Source organism: Epinephelus fuscoguttatus, linkage group LG6 (genome assembly GCF_011397635.1).
Source record: "Epinephelus fuscoguttatus linkage group LG6, E.fuscoguttatus.final_Chr_v1".
In the NCBI taxonomy this organism is placed as follows: domain Eukaryota; kingdom Metazoa; phylum Chordata; class Actinopteri; order Perciformes; family Serranidae; genus Epinephelus; species Epinephelus fuscoguttatus.
This window is the reverse complement of record NC_064757.1, coordinates 2,641,364-2,654,353: the sequence shown is the minus strand read 5'-3', so window position 1 is coordinate 2,654,353 and position 12,990 is coordinate 2,641,364. Positions and strand designations below refer to the sequence as shown.

Here is a 12,990-nt window from a genome sequence, read left to right as displayed (position 1 = left end):
CGACTCCACTTGGGGACACATTTAAAGTTTTTGCAATTTTCCGGACTGACTGACCTTCATTTCTTAAAGTAATGATGGCCACTCGTTTTTCTTTAGTTAGCTGATTGGTTCTTGCCATAATATGAATTTTGACAGTTGTCCAATAGGGCTGTCGGCTGTGTATTAACCTGACTTCTGCACAACACAACTGATGGTCCCAACCCCATTGATTAAGCAAGAAATTCCACTAATTAACCCTGATAAGGCACACCTGTGAAGTGGAAATCATTTCAGGTGACTACCTCTTGAAGCTCATGGAGAGAATGCCAAGAGTGTGCAAAGCAGTAATCAGAGCAAAGGGTGGCTATTTTGAAGAAACTAGAATATAAAACATGTTTTCAGTTATTTCACCTTTTTTTGTTAAGTACATAACTCCACATGTGTTCATTCATAGTTTTGATGCCTTCAGTGAGAATCTACAATGTAAATAGTCATGAAAATAAAGAAAACGCATTGAATGAGAAAGTGTGTCCAAACTTTTGGCCTGTACTGTGTATATATATATATATATATATATATATATATATATATATATATATATATATATATATATGTATATAAATACTGTATATATTTTCAAAATATGTATTTTTTTTTTCACATTTAACAGATTTCTCCAATAACACTCAGTAATTATATAAGTTTAAGAGATAGTGACTACAAAATATAAATATTAGAACTTTTATGACTCTTACTTCATCCTTGTTGGTGTGTTATGTTAAATATATCATGTCAAGTCTGCACAGGTCACCAAATTCAATACACACCATGTATTATTTCACTGTAGGACACGTTCAGGTACAAAGGTGCCAAATTCCCATAAAAAATCTGTAGACGTGACCTTAGTGTCCTCAGTGGTAGTTGTTCCTAGGAGATCTTCAGGGTGTGAAAGCATCTCATGCAGTATTGATCATCTCCAATACTGCATCTCATGCAGTATTGGAGATGATCATGGGGCACTGAATGTTATAGACCTATAGTAAGATATCCTGAAGTTGTTAGAGAAAATCATAAGGACCCTTAATTTTATTGGAGGTTGATGACATTGACTGGTCAATATCAGATTTTATTGACACGGCCAGATGGTAGTCTGTAATGCCATTAATCCTCCCTTTTCTACTTTGCTTTTTCCTAACAGGACAACACAGAGCCCTACTTTATTGGAATATTTTGTTTTGAGGCTGGCATCAAGATCATTGCCCTGGGCTTTGCCTTCCACAAAGGCTCCTACCTGCGTAATGGCTGGAATGTAATGGACTTTGTGGTGGTCCTGACAGGGTGAGTAGCAATGGCCTAATGGCTTTTACAACTGCTAACTGACAGAGCTGATGGGCAGCAGTGATGAATGATGGGAGGGGAGAGCTCTGCTCTGTGTGTGTATGTGTGTGTGTGTGTGTGTGTGTGTGTGTGTGTGTGTGTGTGTGTGTGTGTGTGTGTGTGTGTTGCATTTCTAATCATCAGTAGAGCCCAGCCCTTCCAGATGGCAGGGTGTTTTCTTCCTGTCTTTATAAACAAATTTAGATAAGGTGGTGTTGTACTCATTAGCTAAGCAGAAAACCAGAGGGAAGTCCTTGTATAATATATATAGTGATTTCAAAATGATGAAAACCATTCACATTTTTCAGCAATAAGGAGTTTTGATTTTCAGTTGAAATCATTCTGAATTTTCAGCAGTGATGGTCAGAGGTTGTTGCGTGATGGTTGACAAGCCAAGCTTCACACATCACTCGTGCTTCTGAGAATGCTTCATTCGTTTGACAGTTTTGAATGTTTGCAGTTGAAATATATGCTTAGCTCGTACATACTGTAACATTGGAGCAATAGAAGAGTAGAAGAATACTCTAGAAAGACATGATCATGCTTTTGCAAACATTTTGACCCAATGTAGAGTAATTCATTGGAAACTTCAGTAGTTTTTAACCTTTTAACCCATTTTCTCACGTTTTTGTGTTTAAGTGACAAAGGGGAACAACAGTGTGTATTTAGCAAGAGCACTGCAGCCAGCAGACACCAAATGGGCTGCAGGAAAATCTTCAGAGCAATAGTGCACCCTCAATGTACGTCTACTAAAAGTGTGAGTTTTTGCCTCTGACAGGCTCAGATTGTTAACTGTTTACTACCTTTGTCTGTTTCAAATGTTTATGCTTTTAGACATCTATTTCAGTCTAAAAGCATAAGCAATTGCTCTTCTTTTTTCGCGCAGTTTGTGCAGTTTGTGAAGTTTTGAGTTGCGGGCTGGATATTTTATCAGTTGATCTGGTCAGAGCTGATCAGATTGATAGATGAGAGGATCAGCTTCTGCAGAGGCAAACTTTTAGACCAGGTGCAATGAACAGTCAAGTTTCACTTTCACTGCACCTGACAATCTGCTGCTTTGTCTGTACCCAGACTACACTCTGTGCTGCGTGAGTGTGATTCACTGAATAACCAAATGGTATATATGTATTCCAACAGTGCTCCTAATAATGGTTCTGCTCCAAAAAGGTGGGCTTGCGATAATCCACAGTAACAAGTGGAAAGTGTCCTCCATAACTACTCCTACATATGTCATTTGAGTCCATTGCCATACAACTCAGTGGCTTAATCCCTACTATACTAGTAACTGTTTATCATCCACCAAAGCCCCTTTTTGATTTTTTAAATGAACTTTCTGCATTTTTAACCCTTTTATGTTCTCTGTCCCCTAATATATTACTCTTGGGTGATTTAAATATTCATATGGACAATGTCAACAACACTTTTACACATCTTGCCTGGAAAGTTTTGGATTTCAGTTCAAATAAACACAAGAAGTTTGTGCTCTAGAAAAGGATCAGCACTCAGTGAATAACCTCCTAATCCCTATGATAAGCTATTATGGCAAGGCTTAACTATACAGACCAGTGAGCAGTGATAACTAACATGTCTTTGGGGTCATCGGGTGGGAACCTCCTTTCACCGGTGTTTCGTCTAGTTGGTCCCACGACACCTCCAGGAGGCTAGACAGTGATCTCTGGCGTCCCAGAGACACTCCCCTAATGCCAGGTCTCACTGCTCTCCACACCAACCCAATAACCTCCTTTACCTTACTTACACATGGCTTTCTCTGCCCAAACAGCACCGCCACCTTCAACCAAACCCAGGCTCCATACATGCGAGCTCCAGGTAGAAGCAACGCTGATACTACCTTTCCTAGCACATTCACCATACTCTGTTTCACACGCTACATAGCATAACTCCAATATAAGCTAAAGTTAAAGGAGATAAATAAACTTACAGGATCAGCAAACACACTCACCTTGCAGCATGGTCTCAGACAAAAGGGATTCAAATGGGCCACTCCCACACTTAAATAACCTTCCTCTTCCTGGATTTCCTCCTGAGAGGAAGTGGATCTCTCCACCTGATCTCAAGGAGTTATGTTCCCTGCTTAGTAGTTCCCCCTGCTGGCCCCCAACTGACATTATTTCTTCTCTTATAAATAAACTGGCTGGTTCTGGCTGCTTCATCTGACATTTCCCTCACTGTCTTCCTCAAACTCTGTCCATGCACAGTTGATCTTGCTATGAATCCCCTACACCCCACTTCCACTGGACAAATCTAGAACTAGAACAAGAAAGAGAGAGCATACCACCCCAGTTTCAGCTAACCTTCACTGGCTTCCAGTATCTTTTAGGATTGATTTTAAAAGTGCTTTTTCTTGTTTTTAAGGCTCTTAATGGGTTGGGACCAGCCTACATTATTAATTCTTTGTCGTTTTATAATCCTTCACGGCCTCGTAGATCCTCTGCTGCCGGCTTTTAAATACAAAGTATTCTAATAAGAAAATTGGCAGCTCAGCCTTTTTTAACTATGCACCAAAATTATGGAACTCACTACCCAAGGATATAAGAGATACAAGCTCTGTGAACATTTTCAAACGACAAATGAAAACTTATTTATTCAACATTGCTTTCAACCAAGTGTCACTATTCCCTGGTTTTTATCCCCATCCTTCACATTTTTTATCTGCTTCCATGCATTCTGCTGTTTTACTTTTATCTTTTACATATTATAGTGTTCTTGGTTTCATTGTAAAGGATTTGCACTTGTCCTTTTTTTTTTTAAATTGTATTTGTCTGTTTTTATTTTGTTGTAAAGCACTTTGAGCTACACCTCCCTGTATGAAAGGTGCTATATAAATAAAGTTTATTATTAATATTATTCTTATTTATTAATCCCCAAAGGGGAAATTCAATGTATTCATTCTGTTGTCATATACATATACACACAGGCCCGAAATACACGCACACACACACGCACACACAAACAGGATGGCAACCCGCCGGTTCCCAAGCCAAGTCCATATGGACTGAACTACTGCCACACATTAGTTGCGGTTCTGCTCATTGCTGAATGAGTGGCACCACTAACTAGAGAGCTCGTACCAGACTCAGGTGGTGATCTAGCACCAATACTTTGTGCTGAGTTCACTGACCTGAAGCGTCAAATCTTTTTTTTAGCAGGGACAAAGCCTCAGAGCTTCAGAAGGCTTTGTCTGAACATCACTGGGTTTCAAGTGTTGACAGGAATAGTTCATGTCCACTCATACAAATACAGCTGCTGCAGGGATGGAACTAGAAAGTGATTTCCTTGTGAGTTTTTTAATCAATTAATTGTTTAATCTGTTGGATAATCTACATAATCCACTGGCAAGCTGCTGCTGCGCCTCCTCCGCGGTTTTGTTTGTTTGGTTCTAAGCCACTGAATCCTGTATTGTTGTCTGTCCAGTCTAGTAGTTACTATTTTCAATTCTGATATGACACTTTGAGACACCGAAAGAGCAGTTTTACAATCGGCTGTCTCTGTTTGCCTGGTGTTACTGTTGCTGTCACTTGGTAGCCTGGAAGCTAATCCTGCCGGCAAAAGCCTCATCTGTGGCCCTGGGGCGGTCGGGACCTCCACTGTGCTTGTAGTGGCTGGACTCTCTTTTCTGGTGGGCTTTGCCACGCATGCTTGATTGGGACAGCCTGCTGCTATTCTGCCTCCTCTCCCTGGCACCTTGTCGTTCCTGTGGATCGTTTATGCAGAGGCCGCCCAGTGCTAGCCTGCTGGATAACCTGCTGCTCGGACCCAGCGACGTGTGCCTGGTGTGCCCTCCCTGTGTGAACCTCTCCACTCGCTTTGGCTGGATCCTCTGTTCTGCTGCTACACTGCCTCCTCTCCCTGGATACCAAGTCGCTACTGTGGATTATCACCAACGCGACAGCTGTCACACCACAGTGCAGGGCGCTTTCCTGCCGGCCAATCTGCCACCTAGACCGGGCGGCGTTTCTCCAGTTTCCCCGCTGTAGTGTACCCCGGCATGGCCACTACCAGCAGACTCTCTACTCCTCTGCTCCTGCCAGGCTGATCATTCAGCTTCCTCATAATCAACAGGATCCTCAATCTGCTGGATTACACAGTCTCTAAACCGTTTCCTCACTATGTGGATTTTGAACCTTTACATATGGATCGCTCTGTGTCTCACCATCACAAGTGCATCCCTCCCGCTGCGCTACTCTGCAAAGGAGCTGCTGAGTCCCTCCAGATCTGCTCACCCATCATAACATTCTCAGGCGACCAAGATACTGTATGTCCATCGTGGATCTGGTCGGAATGTTCAGTATTCACAACACACCAACAAAACCAATATTCCCTCTTTCTGGTCCACTCAGCCCTGCCCCCCTCGCACCTGTACCCACATAGTCAATCACATTGTGTTATCCCCCATTCCCAAGGCAGCCGTCTATGTGCCACTCGTCTATTTCAAACTGGCTCTCTTCAATATATGATCTCTCACTAGTAAGGCCATGCTAGTTTCAGAACTCATCTTGGACAAAAAGCTGGACTTCTTATGCCTCACTGAGACCTGGCAACAGCCAAACGACTTCTCCCATCTTAACGAAGCTGTCCCACAGGGTTTTGCTTACATTAGTAAACACCAAGCTGCAGGGAGGAGTGGACTCGCTGTGCTATATCGTGAGAGCATTAAAGTCAGTGCTTACTCTCCCCAATCACTCTTCTTTTGAATGCTTAGCAGTAAAGCTCACTGGTTCCAAACCCATCATTATTGTTGCCATCTACCGACCACCAAAGCCCTCCTCTGTTTTTCTCACTGAAATCTCCTCACTTTTAACATCTGTATGTGCCATGTCCCCTACTCTCATTCTCCTGGGTGACTTTAATATTCACATTGATGACCCATCCAACCATTTTGCCAGTGATTTCACCTCATTCCTTGACTGTCTCAGTATTACCCAATATATCAACCCTCCAACACATAACAAGGGTCATACACTTGACTTAATCTGTTGCACTGGTATCATTCCCTCTAATCTCTCTGCTACCAAGTTCCCCGTTTCTGATCATAAAGTTGTTCTGTTTGAGGTTCATGCCTCACTATCAAAAATTAAAGTGCATCGGATTATCACCTTCACCAAACAAAAACATCAATCCTACAGACCTCACTACTCTGATCACCTCCAACCCCAGCCCTCCCGATCATCCATCCTCCTGACTTGGTGAATCACTACGATTACTGTCTCTCCTGGAACTGCCCACCCTCAAAAAACCTGGTGCTGACCCAGCTGACATTAACCACTACAGGCCAATCTCAAACCTTCCCTTCATATCCCAATTCCTGGAGAAGGTGGTTGCCGCTCAACTTCAGTCCCACCTCGACTCAAACAACCTCCACAAACCCTTTCAATCTTGTTTCCGCCCAAAACACAGTACTGAAACACAGCCCTGGCCCTTCCTCTCACCTCCCTCACCACCTGCCTTGAGGACATCAGGAGTTGGATGAGCAGGAACTTTCTGAACCTCAGTGGAAGCAAAACATTGACTGGTAACATTCTGCTGGTAAACCTTTTAGCTATTATCACAGTTACTGTTGATTAATACTCAGTTATTTCAGATTAACTGAACAAGTGTTTCAGCATTATGTAAAGCTGACATTGCTAAAGTGTTTATGATCAGTGTGGACTAAAAGAATGGAGGCAATGTGTCTCGGGCCTCTCAGTAGTTGATTGTACTGTTGATTGTACACCCCCCTACACAGTATTGCCATATACAGTAGTTATGCTGTGGAAATGCCCAGTAGGTTTTAAAACATTGGTTAACCAGTTGTAAGCTCTTATTTCATTCTGTCATCTCAGATTGTCTGTGGAGTGAACACAGAGGATCCCTTTGTATTGGATGAGAGAGCTAGTATGGGAATAGGGCTGTTGTTGTGGGGGGATGGAGAGCAGAGGAGGCTGAGTGTTACGGGTTGGTGGGGAAGGGCGGGGGGTAGTGACAGAGGATGCTGTTACGCTGCAGTAAGTCCCTGGGTGCTTGCTGGTTCCACCAGGCGACGGCCCACCTCTCTTACATAATAATACAGAGATTTATTTGGCTCATCTATTGGGGATTGTGTCAGAATCCTCACTGCAATAACCAGGGCCTCTGCATATTCCCAAACCTCTCATCAGCACCCCCGCCCCTCCCTCTGGAAGTCACTGGTCCTACTCTAAGCTGAAAAGAAGGGGAAGCAGGCGGTGAAAAATATGTTAAATGCCATCCACTAGAAAGAGTCTAGCTTTGCCAGAATGATGCCGAGGTGTGTGTGTGTGTGTGTGTGTGTGTGTGTGTGTGTGTGTGTGTGTGTGTGTGTGTGTGTGTGTGTGTGTGTGTCTCCATAGATGATTGAATATTTTTCCACCTTCCAGGCAGCAATAGCTTTTCCATTTCATCAGTGAGAACATAAACTTGCAGATTTGCAAGTCGAGGTGATCCATTACAATAATATGCATTTGGTTTTTTTTAGTGCAGATTTTTCAAATCAACCTGCACTTAACATCTCTATTACGACACAATTTGTAATGGATGTGATTGAACCCAAATGCAGCAATCAGTGACAGTTGGTAATGTCCTTTATTTAAGTACAGAATAAACAGAAACTTGAGCCAACAAAAATATTCAGTTAATAGTTCATTCTTCACGCAGTTTCTGGGGTCAGGGGCAGACAGGTAGGTGAAAGCACTCACGCTGAAACGCCGTGGCAGGAAACCACCACACAGCCCAGGTAGACGGAAACCTACGCTGTGGCAGAACTCAGTGACTACGGTTACATGATGGCTTCTCATTCGGAATGAAATAAATCTGAATGAAATCATTCGGAATTAAAGTTTTTCCAGGTAGTTTACACGGGAGATCAGTTTAAACGCCTTTATTCAGGTCTGCGCAAGGTTTGGGGCAGGGAAGGTTTCTGATTGGATAGGGGGCGGGGCGGATGTTACGTGTTTATGTTTACCGGAAGAAAACACTGTAGTCCTCGCTCCGGCTAACAAGATGCTTGACGACGCCGTTCTTAGTGCCTGTTTCGGGCGTGTTTTGCTTATATTCTTGAAGCAGCAGTACGACAGCAACCTTGTTCTGTTAATGCTTCATCCGTTGAGTAGGAGAAGGGAGGTAGAAGACTGCTGTGGCGAATGGAAACCGGTGAGTGCAACGAGTCTACCCACTCTATCTCAGCTCGTTCCTATGCAGCCCGTTGCTATGTGTACTATATACACGTCATCACGCCAGAAGGGCAAGGAAACGAGCATGCGCAGAAAGACCGGAATGAACTTAAAGAGGAATGAGTGTATACATGCACACAAAATTCTTTCATTCGGAATGACAAATAAACCACCCCCTTTAATCGGATTAAATTTTCAATCGGAATGACCATTTTTCAATCGGAATGACTGTTTACGTGACCACTTTTAATCGGAATGGCCTTTCATTCCAATTAAAAGTGGAATTAAACTGTCCATGTAAACGTACTGACTGTTGGGGACAGAAAGCTTATGAGTTATAGAGAAACAGATGACATAGACAGGTCAGAGGTAGGCAGGGTCTACAGTGGTGGAAAAAAGTTTTCGGACACCCTTAAAATTTTACACAATCTCAAATATTATCATGAAATATTTGTAGAAAAATCTTTTTTGTGTTTCAAAAGGTGTGGCTGCATTAGACAGATACAAACAAATACAAATTATATTTTTTTGTTTATTGTTTACAAGAAAAACTAACAAAACTAAATTCTTGACAGTTTCAGTATGTCAGTTCTCAACATTGTCGGTATCAAAGTCAACAAATAACAGAGAATGTGTTCAAAACTGAACAAAAAATAAATAAACCATCACATAATCAAATTAATATTTAGTAGTCCTGCCACTGGCACGTAGTAGAGCTCTAATCCTGGCTGGCATGTTCCCCACGAGCCTTTCACACTGTTGAGGGGTAATCTTGTCCCATTCTTCTTGAATTACTGCTTTTAATTCTTCTAAATTCTTTGGTTTATGCTTTGAAACAGACCTTTTGATAATCCACCACAGATTTTCAATGGGGCTTATGTCCGGGGATTGAGCTGGCCACTCTAAGACCTGGATACTGTGCTCCTGCAGCCAAGTTCTACTGGCCTTGGATGTGTGAGAAGGGGCATTATCTTGTTGAAACATCCAGTTTTTACCTCGACGGCACAGTGCATGCGCAGAAGGGAGCATGTGGGTTTTGAGAATGGTACAATACTTGGTAGAGTTCAATGTGCCATCACAGACAGTGAGATGACCAACACCAGCAGCACTCATGCATCCCCAAACCATGATACTGCCTCCACCATGCTTGACAGTAGGTACTGTACATGCTGGAGATAATGGCCTGGCCTTCTGCGTACCCTCACATTAGTAGGAGGAAGATAAAGCTGGAAACTGGACTCATCTGACCACAAAATCTTCTTCCAATTCCTGGCTGTCCAGTTCTTGTGTGCCTGGGCCCAACGACGCCGGGCTAACCTCTGTCTCTCATTGATCAGGGGCTTCTTGATAGCCTTGTAGGACCTTAAGCCATGATCTAAAAGTCGGCCACGTACAGTGCGGGTGGAACACTGGACACCAGTTTGGTTTGACCACTGCTGCTGAAGCTCCTGTGATGTCATTCGGTGGTTTTGCCTGCACATACAGATCAGGATGCGATCATTTCTTGCTGAAGAAACCCTTGGATGCCCAGATCTTGGTTTGTCTTCCAAGCTGTTGGTTCGTGTGTATTTCTGCAGAGTGTATCCAACTGCTGAAGGACTGCATCTGCACTTCCTGGCTATCTGGCGGCAGCTGTACCCTTCCTGGCTGAGAATCTTTATCTTCAGGCGTGTTTCCTGCGTTAGGTTCCTTGTTTTAGCCATTTTTGTGTCTGAAGAACTTTCAAATGTGCTGGCTTTATGTAGACACGAAGCTTGGCAACAGAAATTGTGTCTTTTAATAAAAAGAACGACTTTCATCACTGGTACCAAAATGACCCAATACTCAAAATTTCTTATGTATTTTTATGGAACCAATCAATTTTAAGTTTTTAATGGCTTTTTTAGGATTTATTTAGTATTTTGGCTGTGACTGTACTAAAAGAAATTGCACTTGAAGACCTAAGAGTGATTCTTAATGCAATATTTCACAAATGCATGAGGTGTCCGAAAACTTTTTTTCCACCACTGTATATCAGGAGATCAGGCAGGTAAGAAGTGCTGGAAAGTCTTGCATGAGGTTGAAGAACAATCTGGCACTGAGGGAAAGGCAGCAGCTGCTTATATACAGGGAGTGCTGATGAGAAGCAGTTGTGTGCACAGGTGAGGGGAGTTGTCTTGATGAGGGGACATGGTTGGATGGCAGGGTGCAGGTGAATGGAAATTTACCAGGAGCAGGTGAGAGAGAGAAGGGGAGCAGAATGCAGGCTGTGACACAATTATACACGTGACATACTCATACTGTGTGATGGTTTACCTGCCTTTAAGCACAGGAGTGGTCATATTCTGTTTCTTACTGCCATCGAATCCTACCAAGAGACCAATCCAGTAATGGATGTATCCTGCTAACAAAAAATACTGAATGTGTACCAAAGCCTGATCTTCCTCTGTGCCGCAGAGCTCCAAAAACTATTAGAAATATTTGAATAATCTACACTATTGCACTGGGTGACATGTTCTTTTATCATCATTAACACACACACTGTAATTTATTTTGATTCAGTTTGTTTTGACATCCTTCTGCCCCCACAAATACTCACTAGAGCACCAAATCTGGATTTGTCCGCCACTGAAAATAGTCCCAACAAAGTCACTAGCCATGTTACCATCAGCCTGTTTAGATGCGCATCTAGAAGTATTGCATCGGAAAATTATGATGGAAACGCCAAAATTCGAATTAAAATCCCCTGATTTGCACAAACTAAAATACGCTCACTTTAGCCAGGTTTTGGTTGATTCGAAAAAATATTGATTCGCAAAACAGGGGATGGAAACAGTTATGTTCGAATTAAGCCTGACGTAGAGCACCTCTCTCCATGGTGATATTCACACTCCAGGTCGGGGAGGCGGTAATGCATTTACAAGCTGGTTGCCAACTGCCAGAAAATGTAGAAGAAGAATGCGAGACTTGTTTTGTTTCCGGTTCTGAGGAAAACTTGTGCGAGTTCGTAGTTTTCACCAAAGTCCGTACAGTTAATGTAAACACACAGGATTCGTATTTCTTTTAATGCGCATTTCCCAATGATTCAAATCACTTTTGGATGGAAACATAGCTACTGTTTCCTCCTGTTTGAGTAACACTTGATAAAAACTACAGTTAGCTGCCTTTTTTTCTTGAATTAAATTGTAACTGTGACAGTTTTAATAATTTACGTCTTACTTGGTAATGAATGGGATTGGAAGTGAGAGCTACAGGCAGGGTAGGAAAGTTAGATATTTAGAGACAGACTAACACATTGTTGGTTTGGGTCTTTTTGTGGGATTTGTTGAAAGTAATGAAAACAAAGCATAACACCAGCCTCATCCTGCCACCTGTTTAGTTTTACTTTCATACCATACTGAAACCAATAGATAACAATGTCTGGAAAGGGGAAAAAACACATTCATATCCACCTTATTCCTGAGGGGACTACTGTAGAAATGATTATGTGCACAGCTTCTGGTGAAATAGGGGAAGTAGCATTAAGCTAGTAAGTCCCATAGACTGTCTGTGGTTAGCACCAGTGGCTACTTTTGGTGGATAACCACCAACAGTGGTTCTTTTCGAAAGTAATTTGCCTTTAGTTTAGCAAATACTGATTTATTTTTGAACAAATATTTAACTAATGTTAACTTAGCATTTTTTAAAATGTCTTTGCGGAACTCTGGTACCTGTTGCACTGTCCGTGTCTGTAACTACTAACACCCAGTCTAAGCTAAATTTTTAAATAAAAATGGATTATTATTCCTGTTGCCAAAGGTATCATTGATATGAGAAATAAAACCACAAGACTTTTTTTGAGACATAGAGAAAAGGTATTAAATCAGAATTTGCATAAGGGAATGACAGGTCTGCCACTCAACGTCAGTACATGATATCCCTGTTTTTCCCCGTCTGACTTCATCCTCAATCTACATAAGAAAATTGCTCCTTATAAAATGCACTCAGCAGCATACCTTGAAATATGTATTTAGTCATTAGTGCTGAGAATGTTTTACTGATTTACTGTACTTCCTTCATATCATATAAAAACATGAATGCCAAAGTTATTTCTTTTACTACTATATATTACTGTTACTGAAGTGCTGCTAATTTCAGCATCATGTTTCGCTTAGAACAGTTTTTAATAAATCAAAAGTTAAAAAAAAACGTGTAAACTGTCGTTAACGCAGACGAACGGAGGATTAGCTGGGAAACATCTCATTTATTCACTTTACATGGAGCTACAGTTAGTACTGAATTATGTTAAATGTTTGCTGAATGTGTTAGTATCACAGTCATCAGAAAACATAAATCATCTTTAGAAGGAGCGGAGGTAACACTTTATATTAAGGTACTGTAATAAGCATTATGCTTAATAAGCACAAATTAACAGTTAATGAACACCTATAAGACGGTATAAGATGCTTATTAACATTAATAAGACTATTTA

The 12,990-nt window shown here is 41.7% G+C and overlaps 1 protein-coding gene across 1 annotated transcript in view; it reads left to right on the top strand.

Moving 5' to 3' along the window:
* Positions 1–12,990, top strand: part of LOC125890225 (voltage-dependent N-type calcium channel subunit alpha-1B-like) — a 657,655-nt gene that overhangs the window by 25,055 nt on the left and 619,610 nt on the right. The window contains exon 4 of the mRNA XM_049578752.1: positions 1,178–1,317. Within this exon, the coding sequence (XP_049434709.1) occupies positions 1,178–1,317 (140 nt within the window). The remainder of the gene's footprint in view (positions 1–1,177; positions 1,318–12,990) is intronic.